This window comes from Limulus polyphemus, unplaced genomic scaffold (assembly GCF_000517525.1).
Source record: "Limulus polyphemus unplaced genomic scaffold, Limulus_polyphemus-2.1.2 Scaffold3755, whole genome shotgun sequence".
Lineage (NCBI taxonomy): Eukaryota > Metazoa > Arthropoda > Merostomata > Xiphosura > Limulidae > Limulus > Limulus polyphemus.
Genome location: NW_013669365.1, coordinates 1 through 25,309, shown reverse-complemented (window position 1 = coordinate 25,309; position 25,309 = coordinate 1). Strand labels below are relative to the sequence as shown.

The 25,309-nt window shown below is 31.3% G+C and overlaps 1 protein-coding gene across 1 annotated transcript in view; it reads left to right on the top strand.

Moving 5' to 3' along the window:
- Positions 1-24,232, top strand: part of LOC106469980 (U3 small nucleolar RNA-interacting protein 2-like) — a 58,925-nt gene extending 34,693 nt beyond the window's left edge. Inside the window, exons 7-13 of the mRNA XM_013930499.2 lie at positions 3,948-4,072; positions 7,512-7,604; positions 8,615-8,715; positions 9,963-10,097; positions 21,198-21,260; positions 22,395-22,534; positions 24,078-24,232. Of these exons, the coding sequence (XP_013785953.2) occupies positions 3,948-4,072; positions 7,512-7,604; positions 8,615-8,715; positions 9,963-10,097; positions 21,198-21,260; positions 22,395-22,534; positions 24,078-24,217 (797 nt within the window). The 3' untranslated portion in view covers positions 24,218-24,232. The remainder of the gene's footprint in view (positions 1-3,947; positions 4,073-7,511; positions 7,605-8,614; positions 8,716-9,962; positions 10,098-21,197; positions 21,261-22,394; positions 22,535-24,077) is intronic.
- Positions 24,233-25,309: the final 1,077 nt, after the last annotated feature.

The window sequence follows — 25,309 nt, the reverse complement described above, 5'->3', positions numbered from 1 at the left end:
TATTAAAAAATACAGATCAACATCGATTTTTGTGTGTCACTTGGTATTTTGAATGCACCACTGGTTCAAATTAGATGTTTGTGATGTCAAAATACTAAGTCTATAGTTTCCTATAAATTAGGAACTCAAATTACCAATATTGACAAGCTAGAATATCAAATAAAGAGTCTCTTATCTTTTCAATTTGCTAAGATATGGCTCGTGTAACTAAAACACAGCCAAGACAAGTTACTTTGCACAAACCAAATGTGTCTTAAGAAAAAACTTTATATCTTATCTGTTATTTTCAGTAATTAATCTTTGTACGGCATCAGTAGATTTCACCGATCTCGCAACCACCATAAAAAATTAGGAAATAAATATAAATTATGCCTCTTTTATTCTAGAATGACAAAAATTATAACACGAAAACATAAATGTTTAGACTAAATAGTTTAAATCTCATGACATTATACATTTATATATATTTAATATTTTTATTATATTGACTTTTCAGCCATGCTTGGCTAAAATACAGAAGTTACAAAAAAAGGCATGAGAAAGATATTGTTTAACAAACATTAAGACTTAATAAAAAAATTTGAAATTTTGCATATGAAAGCATTGTAATGTTTACTGATAATCTGTCAAAATTTGTAAACATACACTTATTAATTTAAAAGTTATAGCATGAAAACTATAACAAGCATAGAATGGTTACAAGGTCGGTCCCAGGGACCAAGCCTGAGCTGAAAGAGTTAAATGAAGATGCTTCATTCTATGTTCATAAACTTCTTTTTGATTTGTATTTATTGATAAGGTTATTAAAATGTTTTTTAAGCAAAATATTAAAAAATGTCATGTAATAGTTTAATATTTGACCAACAACTTGTAACTTATAGTCACTATTATTTATTGTATTAATAATTTATTTAAGAAAGAAAAATGTGAAGCTGAGTAATGTTCCATTTTTGCTTAAGTGTCATATGGAATATTTCATTGTTTTAAAAAAGAAGCTTTTATAAATAACTGTGTCAGGTTAGTTTGTTTGTCATCTTGTTCAGCTGGAATCATTCTAATATTAAATGTACAAGATGTTTATCAATGGTCAAATCTCTTGAAACAAAATAAAAAAAATACTTTATGGTGGTTGGAAATAGCTTAACTTTAAGGTCCATAGCTTGTAATTAAATATATATATATATATATATCCAGAGTATTGAACAACTAATCATGAGAAAAAAAACACCCAGAGTAAGGACTAACTTATCATAGAAAGAAACAAAAATCCAGAATACTGAATAAATTATTGTGAACTAAAAAAGCATTGAGAATACTGAATAACTTATCACAGAAGCAAAACAACAACATCCAAAATATTTATAATGAAAGAAAAAATAATACAAAGCATAATCATATGAAAAGGCAAAATAGAAAAAAATAATTCAAGCTTTTTGAGAAACTTGAGTTCTTTCTGCAACTGTTTATTATTAGGTGATTATAACCAGTGGCATCAATACTAAGACACAAACTGAAATGAACACAACAGTGTAATATAAGTATTAAGACAAGGTGAAAGAAGTGAATTAAATGTTTTAAGTCCATTATTCTTTTTGCCAACCTTAAAAAAAGGGATCTTTCAGTTTTGAAGCTTGAAATATTGACTAACTAGTTTAGGGTACTTCTATTAGACATATGCTGAATGCTTGTTAATTCATGATTTAATATTACTGCAAGTTTTGCTAATGTATTGTAGGTTTTATAACTTTTTGGATGTAATTACTTAGAGACTTGAGAATTATTACTGTACCAATTAAAATTGGTGTTTCACACTGTTCTGTTTAGAATAAGTATTATTAGGTAGAAATGCCAACAATTGGTCTTTACTTATAGAAAGATGTTAAACATCAACAATGCACAGTAGTTGTCCTGTCTTACAGAAAGATGTTAAACATCAACAATGCACAGTAGTTGGCCTGTATTATAGAAAGATGTTAAACATTAACAATGCACAGTAGTTGGTCTTTACTTATAGAAAGATGTTAAACATTAACAATGCACAGTAGTTGGTCTTTACTTATAAAAAGATGTTGAACTTTAGTCAGTGCTGTCAAAATGCTAAGAGGGCAAGACCTGGCTATTTTTGCAAAGCAACTATTAGATTTATAGAATTGATAACCTCATCCCTAATTTTGACTTAAATACAATCTTACCAGCTCGTTTGTGACATAAACCAGCGTTAGTATCAGTTTTTGCACTTACTATTTGTAAACATACTCACAGGATATTGATCGATTCATTTATCTCCCTTTAGTGTTACTGTTATTCTTGATTATGAAATTAATTTTAAATTATTTTTTTGTGCAGGTTGTGAAAATGTTTGTTTTTAATGAAATCTTAAAAGAAGTTTGAAGGGTTCTTGGTGACTTTCTGAAATATTTGAAATTATCAAAATACTAAACACTACTTGCAAAGAAACAAGATGTATTTCATTAAATTTTCAATTCAGCCTGCAATTATACTAATGTGTAATTATAAATAGGATTTCTGATTTTTTTCTTACCTGAATGTTCTAATACTAGGATAACAAAATGCAGTTTAGTCCATGTAAAATAGTAAATAAGTGTGATTCCCATAAAAGTTGTATATCCAGATCCCCTTCAAAAAATGTAGATTTTCCATTACCGACTACTTGCATTGAATATTCTACAACAGCAGCAAAAAGTGTGTGCATGTATAGACCCAGATCTAATTATTTTGTTTTGAATAAAATGTACACATTAGATTCTATCTTACACAGATCAAATAAGTCTTCATTATGATAAATGAAATGGGACCAAGCTTGCTCTTTTATTAAAATTATTTTGGCTTATGCAACTCTTTAAATGGTTTAGTTAAGGTGATGGTGTAATGGGCTTACACGCCTAGGGAATGATTTGCTCCAATTTTCCTTTCATTAGCCTAAACATGCTACACAGTATTTCATGTGGCCATTTTATTATAATTTCTAGTATCATATGTATGGAAAATATAGAAAAGAACCACATGAGCTTAATTTGAAACAAGTTTTTAAGTTAATATTGCTCCAAAGACAATATTTAGCTGTCCTGAAATACTTAAAATTCAATTTTGGTTGACCAATATTGGATAGGAACCCCAGACCCCTCCTTCTACTTTAGATAATAATGACAGCACTTTTCAGTGATAGATAGTTGACTTGTCAATAAAATTTTGAATGCAAGTTAACAAATGCGATGACATGGCCTTTGATACATGAACTGTTATGATAGGGTTAATAAGAAGCTAAAGTTAAATATATTCTGTGTTCTAAAGGCACATAAGACATGCTTAACTCCAGATTTTTGTAGCACAAAGAAATTAAGATGTTTTCACATTCCCCCTGGATGGAATGTCAGTCCATCGTAGCTGGTCCCACAGTAGCTGAGTAGTAAGTATAAGGACCTATAATGCTAAATATTGGGTTTTGATACCCATGTGATTAGAGCATGTATAGCCCATTATATAGCCTTGCGCTTGACAACAAACAAACCATCACAGGTTAACCCTCGGCAATCAGCCCATTTTACAGTCAGGTAAATGGAAACAAATATGAGGTAAAGTCTGTTTCTCAACGAACAATGACTAGGTATGAATAAGTATTAAACCAACAACGTTTCTACTAAAGTCACAGCATTAATTCATTAAGTTATGCAGTTCCATTACTTAGTTGTATGTTAAACACATTAATACAAAGCTGTTGCATGCAAATACCTATCATATTAAATGTGAATTAACATAGAATTATTTTATTAAGTACACATTTATGTAGTTTTGGTGCTATTAAAGTATACTGTTATTATCACTGTCTAATAAGAACATGGTCTTGATTTTATTCCATTCTTAAAGTTCTTTTTTTGTAATAATACTAACTTAGGAAACTATATTGCTGAATTTTATTCTCTGACTAGGGAACATAATCACAGGAAAAAAAGTGAAGGTGATATCTGGTGGCAGGAAAGGGACAGATGATCGTCATGTTGGACACACAGCTCACGTGCTCTGTTTAGCTATTTCCTCAGATACAAAATTTCTGGTAAATCTATAATATTCATACTTTAACTTTCTAATACACATTTTCTTTTCTTTTATTAGCTTTGAAATATTTTTACTTGTGTAAGAATCAGTGTTATGTCGGAGAGTTTAGTGATGTTTTCTTAATCTTTGTAAAAAAGATATTAAGAGTTGGAGAAATTAATGGTGCTTAAAGTTTTTTTGTGTATTAAGTAAGAAAAGTGTGAAAGATTAATGATGTTTATCTATTTCTTTATCTTTGAACTAGAGTCTCATGTTAAAAATATTAATGTTTTTTATCTATTTTTTGTGTATGAATTAAAGATTTAGAAAGAGTGATGATGTTTATGTCTGAACTCAAGAATGTCAGAAAGATAATGATGTTTATCAGGTTTTTATGTGTGAATAAAAAATGCTAGAAAGATTAGTGCTGTTTATTTGTTTCTTTTTGTTTGAACTAAAGAATGTCAAAACATAATTATATTTATCTGTTTCTTTGTGTGCAAAATATAGAATGTCAGTAGATATTGATGTTTATCTTTTTGTTTATGAACTAAAGAATGTTAGAAAGATATTGATGTTTGTTTCTTTCTGTGTGAACTAAAAATGTTAGTAAGATTAGTGCTGTTTTTTCTTTTTGTATGAACTAAAGAATGTTAGAAAAATAATTATGTTTATCTGTTTCTTTGTGTGCAAACTGTAGACTGCGAGAAATTTGTTACAGTTAAATGTTTTTCATATACAGTAAGACCCTGCTTAGCACCACCCCACTTTAAGCTGATTTGTTATAGAGCTCTTGTCTCCTTGAGCAATTTTTTTTTTCACAACAGAAAAAAATTTATGAAAATCCATAACTCTTTGAACACTACTTTTTCATCCTGATGGTATCAGTGCACTAAATAATTTTTATTTAATAAAATAATACAACAATGAACGTAGAATAATAACATGGAAAAGTAGACAATGTCCGGTAAATATCACAATTTTTCTGGCATTTTTTGTGATGCAGTATGAGCTGTTAAAACATCATCCATCTACACAATATCATTTTCGTGGGAAAAAAACATTTTCTTTGGAAGCAATCTGTAAATCTCTGTACAGAAAACAATGTAATATAATACATCATTTGATAGATGAAAACCTTGCCTGTCTATTGGTTATAGCTAATATAGTTGTAAATGTAAGAAAGAATGTGATAGGTAGACGTGGAAGGAGGGGTCTGATTTTCTATTTGATGGCTCTGTACACATAGAAGATTGAAGGATAATAAAAATGTGCATTTTTTCAGTGATGACAATATTATAGTGAGTAATTTACATTAAATTTACCAGTACCTAAATAATAAAGCATATATACGTCATTCACAAGTAAGAAACAATGCTAGAAATTTCTTCTCAGGAACCTTTCCTGAGTGCTAAATGGGGTATTACTGTATTAAACAAAACTGAATTTTTTGAAATTTAAAAACCATGATTTACTTAAAGTTAATTCAAACTTCTCATTCATTTAAATTTTTTTTCTGTTTTTCTGAGTTTTCTTGTGTTACCGAAATATCTTAAACATTTGTATTAATGCATATTTTTGTCTCAATATAAGTAGAATTATTCAAATAACTTTTTTCTGGTTTTTGAAAAATGATGCTTAGAATCGTAATGTTGAGTTTCAGTAACTATCATAAAGAGAAAATATTGTTATGTTTCTCTGTGTTCATTTTATAATAATTAATATACTCTTTCCAAATTCCCTTTTTAAAATGGTGGATTACAAAAAAACTATTGTCAATTGCAGTTTTTCATACTTTCCAAAGACAAACTTAAGAAAATAATCTCACTGATATTAACTCATTGTTTTTGTATGCATAAAACTGAAATATCTAAGCAATTATTATTATTATCTAAAGAAAAGTGTTCATTATAATTTCTGAAAAAGCCGTAGTTTGATTCATGAATTTTTCCCAACTTTTAGGATACTGAACCAGAGTTCTTTTAACCCTATACATACCACAGAGCACCTTTCCAGTGTTGATTGGATACCTGCATATTAAGTTTCAAAATTTGAAGTAAAAATTAATAAATGTAGCTATTTTAACAATTTTGAACCGAAAAATGTTGTATAATTTATGCTTTATGATATTCTAATGTAATTTAAAAATATACATAAACTCTCATTTTTACAGCTCTAATAAGGTTGCCTGTGAACAATGCTTTTATCAATACTTTAGAATTTTTCTGCCCATTTCAAAGCATAAGTTTATACTTGTTAAGGAACTATCATCCCATGAGAACATGATTATCAATGTTTTGTTTGTTATGTTATTTTCCTTATTTTTTTTTCACTACTTTTATTACTACAGACTTTCATTTTCATTTTTTATTACCTCACACTTATGGTATGTGATCTGAACCAGCATTTTTCAGCCTTTTTATTAACATGGACCACCTAAACTTCAAGAAAGTTTTCCTGTGGCCCAATGCAGAAAATTCTAAAAGAGTGACATGTCTGACAGTGTTGTTTCATAGTTGCCATGTTGGGTTCATGCATGTGACATAAGTTTATAGTTAGCATTTTGCGAGGTATTGTGCAATTTGCATTCTACTTTTGCTGTTTTGTAACATTTTTAAAAATATTGTCATCTAATAGTTTAAATATCATTGGTTAGATAAGGTAATAATAATAGTTACATCAGTGTAGAGTGAATAATATGGTATGAAAAGTAATTTATGGTTTCATGGGAAAGTGACTAGATGGAACTTCTGCTGAGAAGAACAATGGAATCTAATGGGAAGCTTAGAAAACTTTGGAACAGACCATAGATTGGGAATACTTTATAGCTTACTCAGACTTGTTTTTCATTCCTGAAAATGTTTTCATTTAAAAATACATTTAATTAAAACATACAGAAATTTTCATCCATGAAAAGACATCAAGTAAGCTTAGTTAGGTTTAGCGAGTACAGTAGACAATGATAAAGTGTTCCAGTGACTCAAATCCTTATTTATTGAATATTATTGTAAGTTTATCTTATTAAAATTGCACATATAAATAAAAGAATGCATTGCTTATTGAAAAGAAACTATATATATATATATATTAAATATAATGATGTTGACTAAGAATATTGTTACCTAGCCTAACCTCATACCATTTTGGAAGGTCAGGACTGAGGTCACCTATAAATATTTGTCAGTTATTGCCATGTTTTTGATGATTTATGCCCAGAAATGGAGATTACTGCAATCAGCAAAGAAATATGTTAATAAATATCATTCACGTTCAAACTGACTGGATATATAAAAAGTAACTTTCTGATGAGCAATAGATTATTGAAATTCGAAGATGAAAGGTAGTATTTTTAATGGTTTTTTAAAACAATGTCTCATAACAAAATTTTGAAATCTTATGACAAATGAACAATAAAATAATATGAGTCTTTTTAAGCCAAGTTTGCTTTGACATTACAGGCGTCTGGCTGCCAAAACAAAATAATTCATATCTGGAACCCTGAAACCATGGAACTAATTCATACATTTAAAGGTCATCGAGATGCAGTCTCAGTAAGTTGTGTAGTTTTGGTTCTTCATTTTTAAACCTGTACATATTTTTTATAGATTTTGTCATCAGTGCTATTAATTCCTTGTTCGTGTGGTTTTATAAACAGTAACATACAGCTAGTGAGAAATTATTGTATGAACTAAATAATGTCAGAAAGATTAATGCTGTTTATCTCTTTAATGGTGTGTAAACTAAAGAATGTTAGGAAGATGAATGATGTTTATCTGTTTCTTTTTGGATGAACTAAATAATATCAAAAAACATGATGTTTATTTCTTTTTTGTATGTAATAAAGAATATCAGAAATGGAATGTTGTTTATCTGTTTCTTTTTGTATGAACTAAAGAATGTTAAAAATTTGTTAGCAGTCTAATGCTTTTCAAAATGAAGAAATGTTTCAATCTGATTAACTATTAAACCAAACTGAATTGTTTGAAATTTAGCTATTGTGATCAACTTAAGTTTGATGCTTAATTCATTTTATGGACTCTATTCCAAATGCTACGTTATAAAAAAGAAAAAACGATCCCATTGTCAGTTATCATATTCCATGCTTTCTGACGATACAAGTTTGAAAAGAAAATAATAATCTCACTGACATTAACTCTTAAATTTATTTTTTTTGTAAGAAAAACTAAACTATCTAAAAAAATAGCATGCATTATAATGTCTTAAAAACAATAGTTTGATTCATGAATTTTTTCTTTCCAAGAAGCCTTTCAGAAAATATTCTGTTAAAGCTATTCTGTAATCTTACTTTGGATTATCGTAATTATAAAAGTATTAATTTAATTTAATTTTAAAAATTAGTTATCAGCTATAGTTTTTCATGCTTTGAAAAGACACATTTCAGAAAATTATTTCTCTTGTATTAAATCTTAAATTTACTTTGTTTTGTGAAGAAAACTGAACATTATTAATATCAAAAAATAGTATTCATTATAATTCTTTAATGCTGATTATTTTCAGGGTCATTCTTTCTAAAACCAGTTAAAAATGTGTTTACTTTCAGGGTCTTACTTTTCGTAAAGGTAGTCATCAGCTTTTCAGTGGTTCACGAGACAGATCAGTGAAGGTGTGGAACTTGGATGAAATGGCATATGTAGAAACTTTGTGAGTGATCTCAGAGGTGTTACTTATATGTTCACATTCTGTAAATTATATCTGTTTGTAATTTATTTCAGTTGTATAGTACATTATATCAAATTGTTGTCTTTCTAAAGTTACAAATTCTAGTGACCAATAAAGTTCTTCCACTATCTACAGTTATTTATATAACTACCCCAAAGGGTTGTCCTTGTCTGAAAAAAACATAAGGATACCTGCCCATGGTAACCTAAATGAGCATGTGTGCCAAGTTTAATCTCACTAGGGGAGAGCCAGGAATACCAAATCTAATACTAGATTTGAGTTCAGTAATCCTACAATCTTAATCCTAAACCTCCTTCGTACTTGTGAAATCTTTATAATGTCCAGATAGTTATCAAACTTTTCTTAAGAAAAAACTTTTTATTTTATCTGTTATTTTCAGTAACGATTCTCTGTACGGGTTTAGTTGATTTAACTGATTTCGTAACCACCATAAAAAATTAGGAAATATATATAAATTATGCCTCTCAAATTATAGCACAAAAACATAAATGTTTAGACTAAATAGCTTAAATTTTATAACATTATACATTTATATATATTTATATATTATTTTTATTATACTGACCTTTCAGCCGTGCTTGGCTAACAATACAGAAGTTACAATGACGTGGCTCACGTGCACTCATGTTACTGTATCAAATAATATAAAACTGATATTTGGTTTGTACAAAGTAACTTGTCTTGGCTGTGTTTTAGTTACATGAGCAATATCTTAGCAAATTGAAAAGATAAGAGACTCTTATTTGTTATTCTAGCTTGTCCATATCGTTAATTTGAGTTCCTAATTCATATGAAACTATAGACTTAGTATTTTGACATCACAAACATCTAATTTAAACCAGTGCTGCACTCACAATACCAAGTGACACACAAAAATCGATGTTTATCTGTATTTTTTAATATTTGCTTTTAAATTAAGAAACTGAGTAATATATAGTACTAAAATTTGAATTATAATCTACAGTTTGATACCAAACTTATTGACATAAATTCATGAAATAGTAGTTCAATAAAATTTTGAATGCGAGTCAACAAATGCAATGACATGCCTTTCACCCGTGACCCTTATGGAAAGGGTTAACAGTTGTATCAAATTCTTATTCCACAACTGATAATGGTTTATGTTTATTATCATCCATAGATTTGTCACATTGACTTACATTAGTTTTTAATTTATTTACATTAGCAGCATTTCTTATATGTTGTAGATTTGGTCATCAGGATGGCATAACAGCTATTGACAGTTTAACACGAGAGAGAGCCATTACTTCAGGTGGTCGAGACAGCACCATAAGAATCTGGAAAATAGTAGAGGAGTCCCAGCTGGTGTTTCAAGGCCACAGGTTAGTGATAGTGTAAGATGGTCAGGTCTAGTGATGTATGTGTGCTTATTGCTAACCTTACACTTAAGGCTACAGATTAGTGTTGAATGTTGTAAGTAGTGAAAATATAATAATATGTGTGTACTTTCTGGTAACACAACACATAAAGGTACAGTTTAGTGATGGGTGGTGTTAATGGTGGAAATTAAATGATGTGTTTGTGCTTTGTGGTAACCCAACTTTGGAGTATAGATTAACTCTCTTGATGTGAGTAGATAAAATTACAGATAAAATTTCTTTTTACAGAGTAACATTCAAAATTTAAATAAACTAGTTTATTATCAATGTCTGTGAATAAACTTGGCATCAAAACATAGTTAATAAATCAAACTCTAATATTATGTAAGATATAATTTCTTAATTTCAAAAGGAAATATTTAAATACATTCTCAAGCTCCATTTGTCTGTATCATGGCATTTATTTGCTCTGATTTGTCCATTTTATATTTTTTCATCACCCTTATATAATATCTTGAGTACATAAATTACACATTTATAGTATTAAATTACTAAGGCATAGTCTAATTTTAATAGCTTCCATTCTTCTTTGTTTACAAGGTATAAACCAAAAAGTCAAACCCACTTCCCTTCTCTTGCATCCTTTTACAAAATGTCAGTAATTCTCTTTGATGTTTGCTATTACATACTTTATGGCCAATTGAAAGACTGTTTTAATTTACCAGATGATGTATAATGTTAGCTTGTTCTCATGATAGCTTTTGAATTATTTGGCTATTAGATTCGAAGTTGCTATTGCTGAGGTCAGATTGACCAACTAAGGGAATTATTTTAAGACACATACTTTAGTTAGAAAACCAGTTAAATTATAATACTTATAGGACATTGTTGTTTTGTGCATGTTATTATTTTGTGTTCTTAATTGCACATTTGAAATAAAAAGTATTTTATGTATTACTACTATTATTACAAGAGAATAAGGTTAAGTTTTAATGGCGACTGACATAAATAAAACAATAGACCAAAAGTAAGTTATAAAATTGTTTTTATTTTCATTAGAAACTTATTAGATTGGATAAAGTTAGATAATGAAAAAATAATATTAACAAATTTCTCCATGAAGTATGCCCACGAGAAGCTTGTACATTATGTAATTCAATATTATAACTTGAGATATGCATCTGCCATATGATTAAAGCCTGTATTGTGGGATTGATAGTTAGACACAGTTCAAAGAGCAATGAATTAACAAAATAAAATAATAACGGGTGTAACCTGTTATGAACCTTATGCTGTTTAGGATAAATTATTGTAATTTTCTGAGAGGATACCATACTTCTGCACACAGTTTAGCTATTGTCCGTACGTGTCTGCCTTAGAGATTTGCATGCCACTAGCCTTTAGTGAACTCCAACATAACCTAATGAGATTTCTCATGAATTGTGCTACTGCATAATAATGTCACCATGCAGCAAATGCCCTCCACTAATAGGAGGGCAACACACCTCCATGCACAATAACTCCTCCTATGCATTTGCACTCGAGAAATTCACTCTTTTTCCCCAACACTGTATTGAACAAATGTGTGTAAATTTTCTGTTTTGTGTTCAATTTTATGAGCTTTGCATCATTAAGGAAACTTTGATTTTTGTTTTCTTTAGCTTTTGATTCAAAAGCTTTAATTTTCATCATGAATTCTCAAAAGATGGTGATTTATATTTGGTTCCCTCCTACACATTATTTTGTCTATGGCTCTGGAGACTCGTTAATTGTCAGGATCATTGCAGCCATTTTTCAACATGTTGGGGATCACCACATGCTTAATGGGCCTCTTATTCCCATCCTGTCAGCCAAATTTCTTTCTCAACAGTTGGGAGTGATCTATTGGACTATGTCCTTCACCTGACTTGCTTTGGGTAGTAATTTACCATTCATGAGATAACCTTAATATTTCAATCTCTTTCTGGATTTCAGTCTCAGGTTTGTTCCTTTCCTTATTTTTTGCCTGTGTTCATTATTATTATCTTCATTTTCTCACTTTATCTTGTCTCTTCTCCCAGCTTTATTAGGGTTTATGATCTTTTCTTTCTCTAACAGCTCTCTTCTCACACCCAAATGCCTCATCCCCCACATGTGCATAACTCATTTTGTCCCGATTTGTAATCTTACTCTCCTTTTCTCAGTTTCATGTCTTTGGTATCTATCTGGCCAGCTAGGGAAATTGTGCCCCTTACCTTCTCTTTCACTTCTGATTCCCCATCTTCACGTTTTTGTCGTTTTCTTTCTACCCTTTTGTATACCCTCTTCCAATTCACCCTTTTATGTGAGGCACTTTTTCATGTTTGTGGTGGCTTCTGTGGGCATTTGTTCTCTTCTCTGTCTCACTTCTTCTGCTTTATCTCTCTGTGCTTTGTTCCCCTACTGTTGGGCCAGGTTATTTTCCACTTTTCTGTACTCCTTCCTTCTCTCTGTGTACCTCTTTTTCATCTCACTCCCATTTTTTGTCCAGATGTCTTTTATGATGATCCTTGGACTGTTGTCATAAGACATCTGTCCTCTATATCTTCCCTGGTTTTTTTCCCCTTGCTCTTGATCTTGTCTGTTACTCCTTTTTCTTGTCTAGATCTTTCTCCCTCTCAATTTCCCATTATGGATTCCAGGCCTTCACATTTTTCTCATCTCCCCTCTACTGGTAGTCTAGTTCATCACTCCACTTACTTTCATACATGTACAATTCTTTGGGTACATATCTCTTCTCCTGCTATTGGTTTCATTTCCTGCTGACAATCAATTTCCATTTCTCAACCTTGGCCTCTTTTCTCACATCTTTTCTCTTCCCTCCATCCTCATCTACAATCTGTGGTTTCTATGGTTAGTGTGTCAAATACCTTCCAACACACCTTTTTCGGCCTGTCCTCTCTTTTGCTTTTGGAGACTCTGGCTTCTCTAATACCCCTCATTCCTTTGGAGAAAGCATAGTGTTTCTCCAACTATGGACTCTACACACCCATGGTTTTCATTTTTGGGGTCCATTTTCCTTTTGGTGGGCATCTACTGGGGGTATTTTCTTGGTAATTGGACTGTGCTCATACTACTTCCTGCACTCACCTACCTGCCTCTCACACAGAATCTCTCCCTCCTTCAACACTTCCCTCTCTGTTGAGGGCAGGACTTCTGATGTTTCATTGCTGGTCACATCAACAGACTTGATCCTCTATTCTTTGGGCATGTTATTATCCCTATTGATGGATCGCTTGGTCATGTTCCACTCAGTTTCTTACATGGTCATTTCTTGCACCAATCATCCACGAGGCTTCTATTCCAGGTCCCTTTGCATTTGAGTGTGAGACACACAACTCTGGGTCTATTCACATCAGGTTGATCTTGTCGCCTATTATTTGCTGAGAGCTTATATCTTGATGATGGACCACTTTCTCAACCAGTCTGCATTCTCTTGACAGAGTAGTTTCTCCATTTCAGGTCTTTTGTGGGATTTGCTCTTGGTTGGTCAAACCCTTTTTGGATAAATTTGCCACCCTTCACAACTCCAGGCTTCCTATCTTATGGCCCATTATTCCTCATCCTTCTGCACTTTTGAGTTTCTTAGCCTGGCCTAGTCTCACCATTTTCTATATGCCCATTCCCCTATTCGTTTAATCCTTCTGGCCTTCATCATTACACACTACTTTCTTTCTTTAGTCCTATTGTTTGTGCTTCTTTGCCTAACTTAACCTTTCCTGAATTTCTTCACTCTCTCTTGCTTCACATTCGCACATTCCTTCTTCATCGAGGGTTATCTTTCCTCCTCTGTGCAGATAGAACTTGCCCAATCTGTCACCCATCAGTCTGAATTTTTTGCTTTTGTATCACTCCTCTTGTCCTCCTTCTGCTGCCTTTTTCTATCAGTGAATGTGGGGATTTTCTTGTCATCCTGTGACCACCTTTCTGCCTTTTTTTTTCCTTTACTGTTCGTCATTGATGTGTCAGTCTTTACCTCTACTAATTGTTGGGAAGCCTTGTCCATGGTTTTTCTACTTTCCTGGTGCCATGGAGTGTTTTCTTTTCTGCTTGTTCTTTCTCTTCCATCCTCTTCACCCTGCTCCCATGCCTGTCTGAAATGTTAATGGTGCACCCCCATTCAAACCATTGGTGTCCTGTCTTTTGTACTATATCTTTATCCTGGCATAATTCCGCCTCATCTACTATTACCACTGTTCAGATGTCTATCCTGTAGGTGCTTCTTGCACCCTTTTGTACTGCACTTCTTTCTTTAATTGCTCAGGAGGTTGCTTATACTTCTTTTTTATCTCCCTTCTGTCTCTCATCTGTTGAACTTATATTGGCTTCCAGTGTGCTAATTCATGGACCTCCTTTTTTCCATGGACTCTTTTTCCTTCTCCCCTTACTGGCTGGGTCTGTTACCTCTCTTGATGGTATATTTGTTTTGCATGGGGAATGCTTGCAGACTATTTTGTATTTCTTTGCATTCAATTTGTCACCTTTCTCTTATATCTCTTCCTTTGGCCTTAGGATGAGCTCCTCCGGGCAGACATGTGGACACTCTCATATATGTTCTGGCTGTTTATCTCCTGTTGATTTTTTGCTTCCACAGGTCAACATTCTTCTATCATCCTACTGTCTTTGAGAATAATAAATACTATTTCTCTTTCAAAGCCCCTTTTGTGTTTTATAGGATCCTGCCAGGTGACTGGTGTTGCCTCCCAGAGTATACTTATTTCCCCAAATCAGCATTGAGCCAGCATATCGGAAAGTGCTTGTACCATCCACCCTGGTTCCATATATGCCCACTGTGAGATGGAGTGTTCCACAAGACCACTCATGGTATATATATATTCAATTTTTTGTCCAATCCAGACATTACCTATTCCGTGGACTGTCATGGAAAGAGCCAGGATTGGGGGTGTGTTTTGTCTGCTTCCATGGCTGGCATTTGCTAGATTTTCAAAATTGGATTTTGAAATCACCCATTGCACTATCTCCAGCAAAAGATCTTTCTGGACTGAAGGACTGACAGGGATTAGGGCATTTTCCCCAGAATTCCCATTCTCTTTTTATTTTTATGGAGTAGAGTACAGGAGTTCCTAGCCATGGAGAACTCTCACTGATTCGGAAGTTCTTTTCCATTCCTGAAAATGTTCTGGTTAAATTATATTTATTTGGATGTTACAGAAGTTTTCTCCTGCGAAAAGACATCAAATAAGTCTTACTAGTTTTTAGAGTACAGAAGGCAATAACCCAGTGACTCAAATCCTTATTTATTGATTATTATTGTTGTTAAGTTTATTAAATTCAAACATTTCACGTAAATAGGTTATAATTTATTAAAAAGAAAGTATCTCTTAGATATCACTTGATCTTGATTAAGAATATTGTTAGTGTGGCTTATTACTATTTTAAATGGTCAGGTCCTGGGTCACCAATAAGTCTTTTGTTGGTCTTTGTGGTGTTTTACAACTTATAGCCAGAAATAGAAACTACTGCAACTGGCAAAGTAAAGTATCAAAAGAAATATTTTAATGAGTATCTATCAAATTGAAATTGATTAGATGTATAAAATGGAATTTTCTGATAAACTGAAAAAAAAAAGAATTAAGTTCTGAAATGAAAGGAAGTGTTTTTTAATGTTTTTATCAATTTGGAAATTTTAAAACATAAGAAATGAAAGAAAAACTGAATAAAATTATTTTAGCTTTTTATATCAAAACTGGATACTATTTAAGAAGTTTGTTCTAAGTTTCATGCAGTTCATTTAGTTATTTCCACTGTGACAACTTCCCTTTGTCTGGAAAGAGGAAATTTTGGACAAATTTAGTGATGTATGTATGGTTGTATATTTAATGGTTGCCTTGCTTCAGTAAAATGTACTGAATGCCTAGTATACAAGTTGTTAAAGAAGTATTATTTTTAAACAATGGATTCTTTTCACAGCTGCAGTGTGTCTCCTTTAACTTTTTGTTAATTTTTTAACTGAAGTGTTTTTGGTACTTTGTTCTATTTTGTTGTTTATTTTAAATTATTATATATTCATTTGTCTGATGCCTTTATCCAGGGTGTATGTTTAATCAACCAGCAGTGTTGTTAAAACATTATTGATAATAACCCACTCTCTCTCTTGTAATTTTTTTTTTTTATAGTTGAAAGTCTGTATTCATTTTTCTAGTCGAACTATTAGTTTTTACTCTGTCCTATTTTGCTGTTTATTTATCATTATGTTTCTTAGGTATTTTTGATTAATTTACAATTTTATGTTAAAAGACTATGACTATTAACATATTTGGAATGGTGACTGTTAAAATTAAGATTTGTTTTGCTTAAGGCAGCTGTGGTTCTTTTCATTGTATGTAGCTATATGGGTATCACACATAATGTCAAATACATGTACACAAACAAAGTGAATTTTAAATTAAAATCTAAAAACATAATTACTGGTCTATATAACATTTTTGAACTGCATATAACTGTATAAATATTTTGAATGAAATAGAGAAGGGGGAGATGCCTAGAAAACATATGTCACATTTCTCACACTAGGGGAAATTCTGGATTTTTTTAATATTGCCTTATAAAATTAAGAAGTTAAAACTTATCTACTATTAAAATATGGGTTATTAGCTATGATTTTATGCTATACTAATTGGTATAACAAACAAAAGATTGTTTAATTAAGTTTTAAATGTAAGTCACTAAAACCTTGTGACATCAGCAATAAAGGATGCCCGTGGCCATAGGGTTAAGGTTAGATTAGGTAAAATAAATAATAATAAAAATTTTCCTGAGGCACGCATGCGAGCAGTTCAGAGTAGCTTATAAGTAATGTAATTCAATAGTGTGACATGAGCCACACATTCTCCAAGTGATTTACAACTCAAAATGGCACAAATAGTAGTTAGACACTGTTCAAAAGGCAATAACACTATAAAATTTGAGTATACATAGGTGTATACTGTTACAATTTGAAGTCATTCTAGAAAGAAAAAAGGGTAATTTAGATTTATTTCAATTTTGTTTGGTGGTGACGAGGTCATTCAAATTGACCAACCTTGTATAGAGTTAGGGTAAAGAAAATAACAGATAAAATATAAAGTTTTACTGAAAAAAAAACATTTGAAATGTACTTGGAAAGTTTTAGACATTACAAAAATGAGATTTTTGAGATGAAGAAAAGTATTTTTAATCTTAACATGAAAAATCACTTTGATCTCGGACTAGTCCAAAAATGACTCGATATAGTCGCAAACAAATCTTATTAAAAATACTTCACTAACAAATCTGAATTTTTTGTATGTAAAAGACTTGTAATGTTTGCTGAAAGTCTGACTAGATTAAAAGTTAGTAGTATCAAAACTATAATGAGTACAAACTGGTCATATGGTTGGTCCATTCGACCAAGCCCATGCAGAGAGTGTTAATAAGTCTGATGATTAATCAGTTAGCAAATTAAAATAATCACCTTGCTCTAACAACTGTTTACAATTCTGAAATATGAACTGATGCCTCTATCAAATCCTTATCCAAGCCCATAATGTATCGAAGTATCACTTTTGTCTTAAAGGTCATTGGATCATCATCCTACAAAATGTCTTCATCAAATTCTCAAAGAAGTTTGTAGCTAGAAGACTTGTCTAACAGATCAAATCAATACCACCATCATCATAATAAATAAACATAGTATTCCAAAAACTGTTTAATCTCGAAGTCTAAGTTCAGGGGAGGTGCAGATCAATCTACACTTTGATCAACGTGTGTCATTAGGTTACACTAGTTTCGGAGAATAGCACTCCTCATCATTAACCCAGAACACAAGCTAACCAGAGATAAGCTCATCTATCCAGTGTATAGATTTTTCTCATAGTGACTATAAAGCATGTTCACACCAACAGTGTGTTTGACCACCTTCATCATTAGGTGTTTAGTGCAGTGGAATAGAAAACTAGATCAATGCTGCTAAATTTGCAGCTGATATGTGGGAAGACTTTGAGATCTAGCAGCTTGAGATCTAGAATATGCCTGCAGTAGAGTCCAACTGCTCATTCTTGCTAACAAAAGTGTGAGAATAAGCATTCTTATAACGTGTGTGAAGATGGGTTGTAGCTGTACAAACTACCAGAAGATGTAGCATGGAAGCTGCCAGTCAGACTGGATCATCACCAGTGCTGTTCTATGCCAATGATCTTCACTCTTGCCAGTTCTTGTCAACATCTACACCAATTGATCTAGCCCACCTTAAGAGTCAAGTCACATATCATGTGGTAACGTCTGTTGACAAAATTCTAGTGTACAGTAGAGACTTTAGCAAAGTTGAAATCAAAAGCACCATGCAATCATTCCTTAGTAGGGTGAGCAAATAGTGCAATGACACAGGAATGCTCATCAATCCTGCAAAAGCCACAGCCATGTTCTGTACACTCAACAACAGACATACTGATGAGGATAAACCATTACCATCCTTAGTAAGCACTGCTATCCCTTTGGAAGAAATACTAAAAGGATTACCTCTGACAGACAATTTCACCAGCCACATTGACATTATTATAACCAGTTACCAAAGGCACCACTTCCTTCAAGGTTGCATCAGGAAATAGAGTTGAAAATATCACCTGCTTGTGCTCTACCAAAGCCTTATACACTCCTTCCTCGGTAATGCATAGTCAATTATTCGTACAATTGCTACACATCTAGAAAAGATGCAAAACATCTGATTAACCCCCAACTTGGGGACACTGACAACCCCTGCTCTTTTTATCCTCATACATCAAATGCTAACCATATTACATGAAACTTGCCACACACTTTCTATCTACATTATATCTATTTTGTGCTTCACATTTTTTAATTTGGTTTCATATTTTTATAGGTTTAAGTATAAATTTTTGGAAATTTTTTGTGCAATGCTGTTTTAATAAACAATAAAAAGTACTTCCTTTCATTGTACATTTTCTGTTTCTTTATTGTTTACCTGAAATATCTTAAGTATGTCAAATAGTGTTATTTTCAAATAAAACTAATTTCTGTATTTATTCTACTAACAACATACTCATTTTCTCATCTGTCCATACAACGTCTGATATACATTGAAATTAATTATTGAAAAGTATTAAAGAAAGAAAACTTTGTTATTATTAATGTCGATCACAAAGTTCCATTTTATATGTCCGATGAGTTCTAACTTATTTTTTATTATTTACCTCTACTCATTTAAGTAGTTATGTAGCTGTAAAAATATCATTAAACTCTGATCAACTGTAAAAACACAAGTAGATACACAACTTGCATCCTAGGAATATGCTGATATAGGTGATATTTTTATAGCTATATTTTTAATCAAGCTCAAGTTCTTTCTAACAATTACCATTTCTTTTTAATAAATAAGGAGGCCATGTACTTGTATGTGTTATTTGAGGATATAAAATTTACAAATATATACAATAAAAAGTTTTTCTGTCATTTGAATTGTTTACCATTGCAAAATTTCTAGCTAACCATACTCACTCACCATAAATATCCTTACCTATTGTTTTCTCATAGAACAATATTCCTGTAGCTTTCAAACAAACATACTATAATACCACAATATTAATACTGATGAAGCAGCAAAAGAAACTATAAAATATTTGTAGGTTTGTGGCTTGTTTTCAAGTGTTGTGAACTTCATGTTGGAATCCATTGTTCACCACTCTAGGAACATTGGCTGGTCACTTTCTTGGAAAACATATATTACTACTTATCCCATTAATTGCTTTACATTGATGTAGATTAACAAGAATATTTTCTGTCCAATTATTTTTAGCCATTAGTTCTATATCTTTTCACAGCTATATTAGTTACTGTCCACCCCACTTGCTATAAAAGCTGCCCACTCAAGGTTGTAGAAATAAAATCACTGATACCAAAGGAAAGTGGCATGACAAACAAAACATAGATAAGTCTATTTCCATTAGACTAAAGTTCCTGAGTAAGTATAAACCTTTACATTAGAAAGAACAGAAAATTCTAAAAGTTTATAGGCAATACCCAACAAAGCTGCTCAGAAGTCAAAATTTAATCATATTTTACATTTTTCTTTGTAAATTGCCCCAAACAAATATTACATAATTAAAAAATATCAATTCTAAAATATAGGTCTGAGTAAAAATATTGTTCAAAATAACATTAGATTACTATTTTAATTTCAATTTTGAAATTTGATATGCAAGTGTGCACTCGTTATTAGAAAGCTGCTTTTGTGAGTTGTAGTAGAATTAAGACTGGTCATGGAAGTACTCCATCCGTCCCTTTTCACATCACAACTCTCATCAGCATCACAAAACATCAACAATGTTACAAGCAAAATTCTTCACTAGGTCTTGGTGTAATGACCACCATTCTATCATAAAGGCACTGGTCTTTTTAGTTGGGACATTTCAGCTCCACAATGACCCTGCCAACACAAACAAGCTGGAAACTATAAAGCTAGCTCTTCTGTGAATTGATCAAAAGAACAAACCATAAATAGACAATGCCAGCAACATGATATCTGTAACTGACTCGCAGATAATACTGCATACAATCAGAGTGGTTGGATGGATGGCAGAAAGCAAAGCAACCACATAGTAAGACCACTGTCTTGATACATATTTCACATCATGCTAAATAAGGAGGTTATAAGCTCTTGAAAGAAATCCCCTTTATCAAATTTGGCAAAACTATTCTGATAGGATATCAACCTACTATGCAATAGTATGGTGAAAATGGTTGCTATGAGTGGTCTTCAATATTTAGAGGGAAAAAGACTAGTGTAAAACGAAGTATCATATAATATATAGCTCAGAAAAGCAAATGATGGGAAATTAATACGGCAGTATTGTTTACCCTGCTCTAGTTAATATGGCAGGATCATTTGTTGGTTGCTTTAGTTGAAAGATCAGTATATAATGTGCAAGTTTTGTGGTTAATATGTAGTTAAAATCAAAATCTGTTGTTTTAATGATTAGCAAGTTGGACCACACTAGTATTTTATTTGAGTTTTCATAAATACTTTACACAAATGGCTTATTAACCAAACTATAACTTTGTATGTTTAACTTTTTTGTTTTTATATTTCAGTGCTTCAGTAGACTGTGTTCAACTAATCAATGAACAACATTTTGTTTCTGGTACAGATGATGGGTATGTGTTTTTCTTTTCTCTCAGTATTTTTTGAATTTGCTGAAAATGTTTTGTGAAAAAAAAAAAACATTTTCATTGTATCATTTGTTACAAAAAGACAGAAAAATTGGTATACAGTGAATGAAAGTAAATACATACATGTTTACACAGAAGTGAAAACCATAAAAGTAAAGTATAATAAGCAACAATGAATTAAGATTAAAATTTGATTAAAAGCACCTGATTTGGTGGAGAAAATAAAGGAGACTTAGCTTATCCATTAGCTAGGATGATTTTTTTTTGTTTTGTTTTTATGTTTGTTGCAAATGTTTCTTGATGTTTTACTTTATTCTATATACTTAATGTGTTTATTCATCCTTAAAAAACAGGTTTAAAAGGATATCTAAAATTTTTCAACTGTTTCTGACATTCAAGACACCAATAAAGAAATCATAGAATGGAGTATATTTACCACTTCAGTCATATTTTAATTCCATTAAAAACTGCACAGCTGATGTGGTTTTCATATTCTAACATTACATTTTTTTATCTTATGTAGAGTGCTGATCAGTGTCAAGAGAGCAAAGACTCTATGTGTTCAAATGAAAGAAAACACAGTTCTCAAAATTAGACCATCTTGTTTATGTGCAACCACTTTGAAGAATCATTTATAATATTTCCTTACCATCACATATTTATTAGATGTTATCTTAAAATAATAGCTGCTCTTTAAGTTACAAATTCATGTCTTCTCAAGATTATATCTACTCTATAAGTTGTACGCTCGGATCATCTTAAACTTATGGATACTCCATAGTAACTTTCTTAGCTTCTCAAAGTTGTAACTACTTCACAAGTTATCCACTCAGATCTTCTCAAAATTATAACTATTCAGTATTTTATGTCTTTTCAAATTTATAGCTATTCTGTAAGTCACGCTTATGTCTTCTCATGTGAAAATCCTTATTATACTTCAAACCAAGCATTTAGGTCTTACCTGTAAAACACAGTCTGCTGTCTTACCTTCATATCCTTTAAGAAATACACTCAGGGTACTCTTTAAATATCTTTATAACTGTATGTAATTGACACACTCAATATTTTTATAATCTTGGCAAAATAAATTGTGATGATTCTTAATTCTGTTTCTCCTAGAACATTGTCTTTATGGGGAGTTTTAAAGAAGAAACCATTAACTAGCGTACAAGTAGCACATGGTCATGCTACTGACAACCAACTTCCATTCTGGATTTGTTCAGTTGCATCTCTTCAGAACACAGACATTGTTGCTTCAGGTATGTTGAGCATTATTCTAATGGTCGATATGTTGTAACTCGTGAGTTTTCCTTAAGTTGATCTGAGACTTTCTTCAATCTAGAACATCAAATATTGTCAATATTTTCTATTATGCTACAAATATTTTAAGTTCTTGTGTAACTTTGGGTGGAGCTAAATGATTATTGGAATTTAGTAATCAATTAATCACCAGACTTATTAATAGATTACATTCAACTAATTGATTATTCTCATATGAGGCTAATCTTCCTATTTTCACATTGTTTTATTTAAAGAAATTTTTGAACAACCATTTGTTCAATAGACATTTATAGGTGCAAAAGTTTAAAACTAAATTGTCATACATGAAAATGTATCATATATACAATGTAATACAAAACCTGTAACAAGCTGAAAATACTATTAATAACATTCTGTAAGTTTCACTAAATTAACAAATTCTCTTTTAAAAAATATTTTTTTATATATTTCATGATAAAACTAGCAAAGATTTTTTCACATTGTGTGGTAGATAATTTATAATTCAATGAAAATAAAATTCTCACAGATTCTAGAAAACCAAAGACTACAATTAATATTTACTGTTTGGCAAGAAAATTTGTGATAATACTAGATGATCTCTTTACAGAGATTGAAATTATTATTAATGTGAAAATCAAATTATTATAAGATATATTAAAATAGTATTAAGCTACTTTTTTTTAACATGAAAATTTATTATATATGCTACACTGATTAAACTGAACAACCTTGAATTAATCAAAATTAGTAATGAGAAATGATAATGGCAATATTTCTTTTACTTGGATAGTTGGAATAATTGAAAACTAATAATTCAAATTTCTAATTTTGATGAATCGGTTATTTTACATAACACCACTCAGTATAATTAAAGCTCACAGGTAATCGACTAATCAAGTTAATTCTAACCTCAGGTATTATTGATTATTGTTTCATGAGATATTGTGATATTTACTATGATGTTTGAGATATTATAGTTCTATTTTTTAGGTATTATGGTTTATTATGATACTTCGGTATTAATAGTTACTCTGATGTAGTCTCTTCAATGATATTTACTAATTTTGTTGCTATTGGACTGCTAAACTTATATTATTACAAAGTTCATTTTATACATTCATATTAGATTTTAATATTCATATAATAAGATTCAGTGTATGTCTCATGTAACTCCTCTAAAGCTACTGATTGCACTGAATTGTCTTAGTACTGATATTTACATAAAGGTAAAATATTTCACCCCAACCTTCACCCATTATATTTGCATTACAGTGGCCTTGTAAATGTGGGCCCCAGTTCCATGGATTTGCTAGTGCTTAATAACATTCAGTAGTGTTCATAATGTATACTTCTATAATTTGTATTTTATGTTGTGTTTTGAGTTGACTTTTAGCATAATTTGAAGAGCTATAAATCAGTTTATCTTGATATATACTGTTTTTTTTATTGCTTTATTTTATTCTGACTTTGAAATTAATTGCTGATTTAGGTTTACCTGATGGCAGTTATTTATTGATCTAGGTTCACATGATGGTGAGGTTAGAATATGGAAGTGTGAAGAAGATTTTCGAAATCTCACGCTCTTATGTACAGTTCCTATTGTAAGTTGTTTTTATAATCCCCTGAGCTTAATACATTATACCTGTGTTATACTGATATGAAAAAATAACATTGGCTTTAAGTTTTACTACTTTTTCTCCTATATAAAACTTGTGTCTTCTACATGATATAGGTCTGGTATGGCCTGGTGGTTAGGATGCTCAACTCACAATCTGCAGTAATCAGTCTCACTATTCATTGCTGAAAGAGTAGTCCAAGAGTTGGCAGTGGGTGGTGATGACTAGTTGCCTTTCCCCTGGTCTTTCACTGCTAATTAAGGATGGTTAGTGCAAATAGCCCTCAAGTAGCTGTGCACAAAATTAAAACCAAACCAATCTTCATGGTATATATAAAACTTGAACAATCTCACTAAGCTCATACTTGAAGATATTGACAGTTATTATTATTATTAATTCTAGGTATTTGCTTGTTACCTAACATCAAGAACTTCGTTGTTACTTTCCAATTTTTACTAATACTGGATGCTTGCTTCTTATTTTCCATTTCAGCTAATACTGTACACTTGCTTCTTACTTTCCACTTTTACTAATACTGAGTACTCAGTTCCTACCTTCCACTTCTATTAACCCTTTTGAGACAGGTCACAGATGAAAGGCCATGTCATCTTGTTTGTTGACTTGCGCTCAAAATTTTATTGAACTGCTATTTCATGAATTTATGTAAATAAGTTTGGTATCAAAATGTAGATTATAATTCAAATTTTAGTACTATACATTACTCACTTTCTTAATTTAAAAGCAAATATTAAAAAAATACAGAAAAATCGATTTTTGTGTGTCACGTGGTATGTTGAATGTAGCACTGGTTCAAATTTGATGTTTGTGAAGTCAAAATACTAAGTCTGTAGATTCGAACAAATTAGAAACTTAAATTACTGATATTGATAAGCTAGAATATAAAATAAGAACCTCTTATCTTTTCAATTTGCTTAGATATTGCTCATGTAATAAATCAAACACAGTGGCACCATGCCCACCTCCTTCCATTTTGGAAATGCTCCCTTACATACATATACTTCTATATATGACATGAATAACCAATCGGAAGCTCAGAATGTTCCGCTAGTGGCTTTCTCAGCTATTTTAAACGGACTTGGCACCATTTCTTTCTTTTGAACCAATATTTCAATGAGG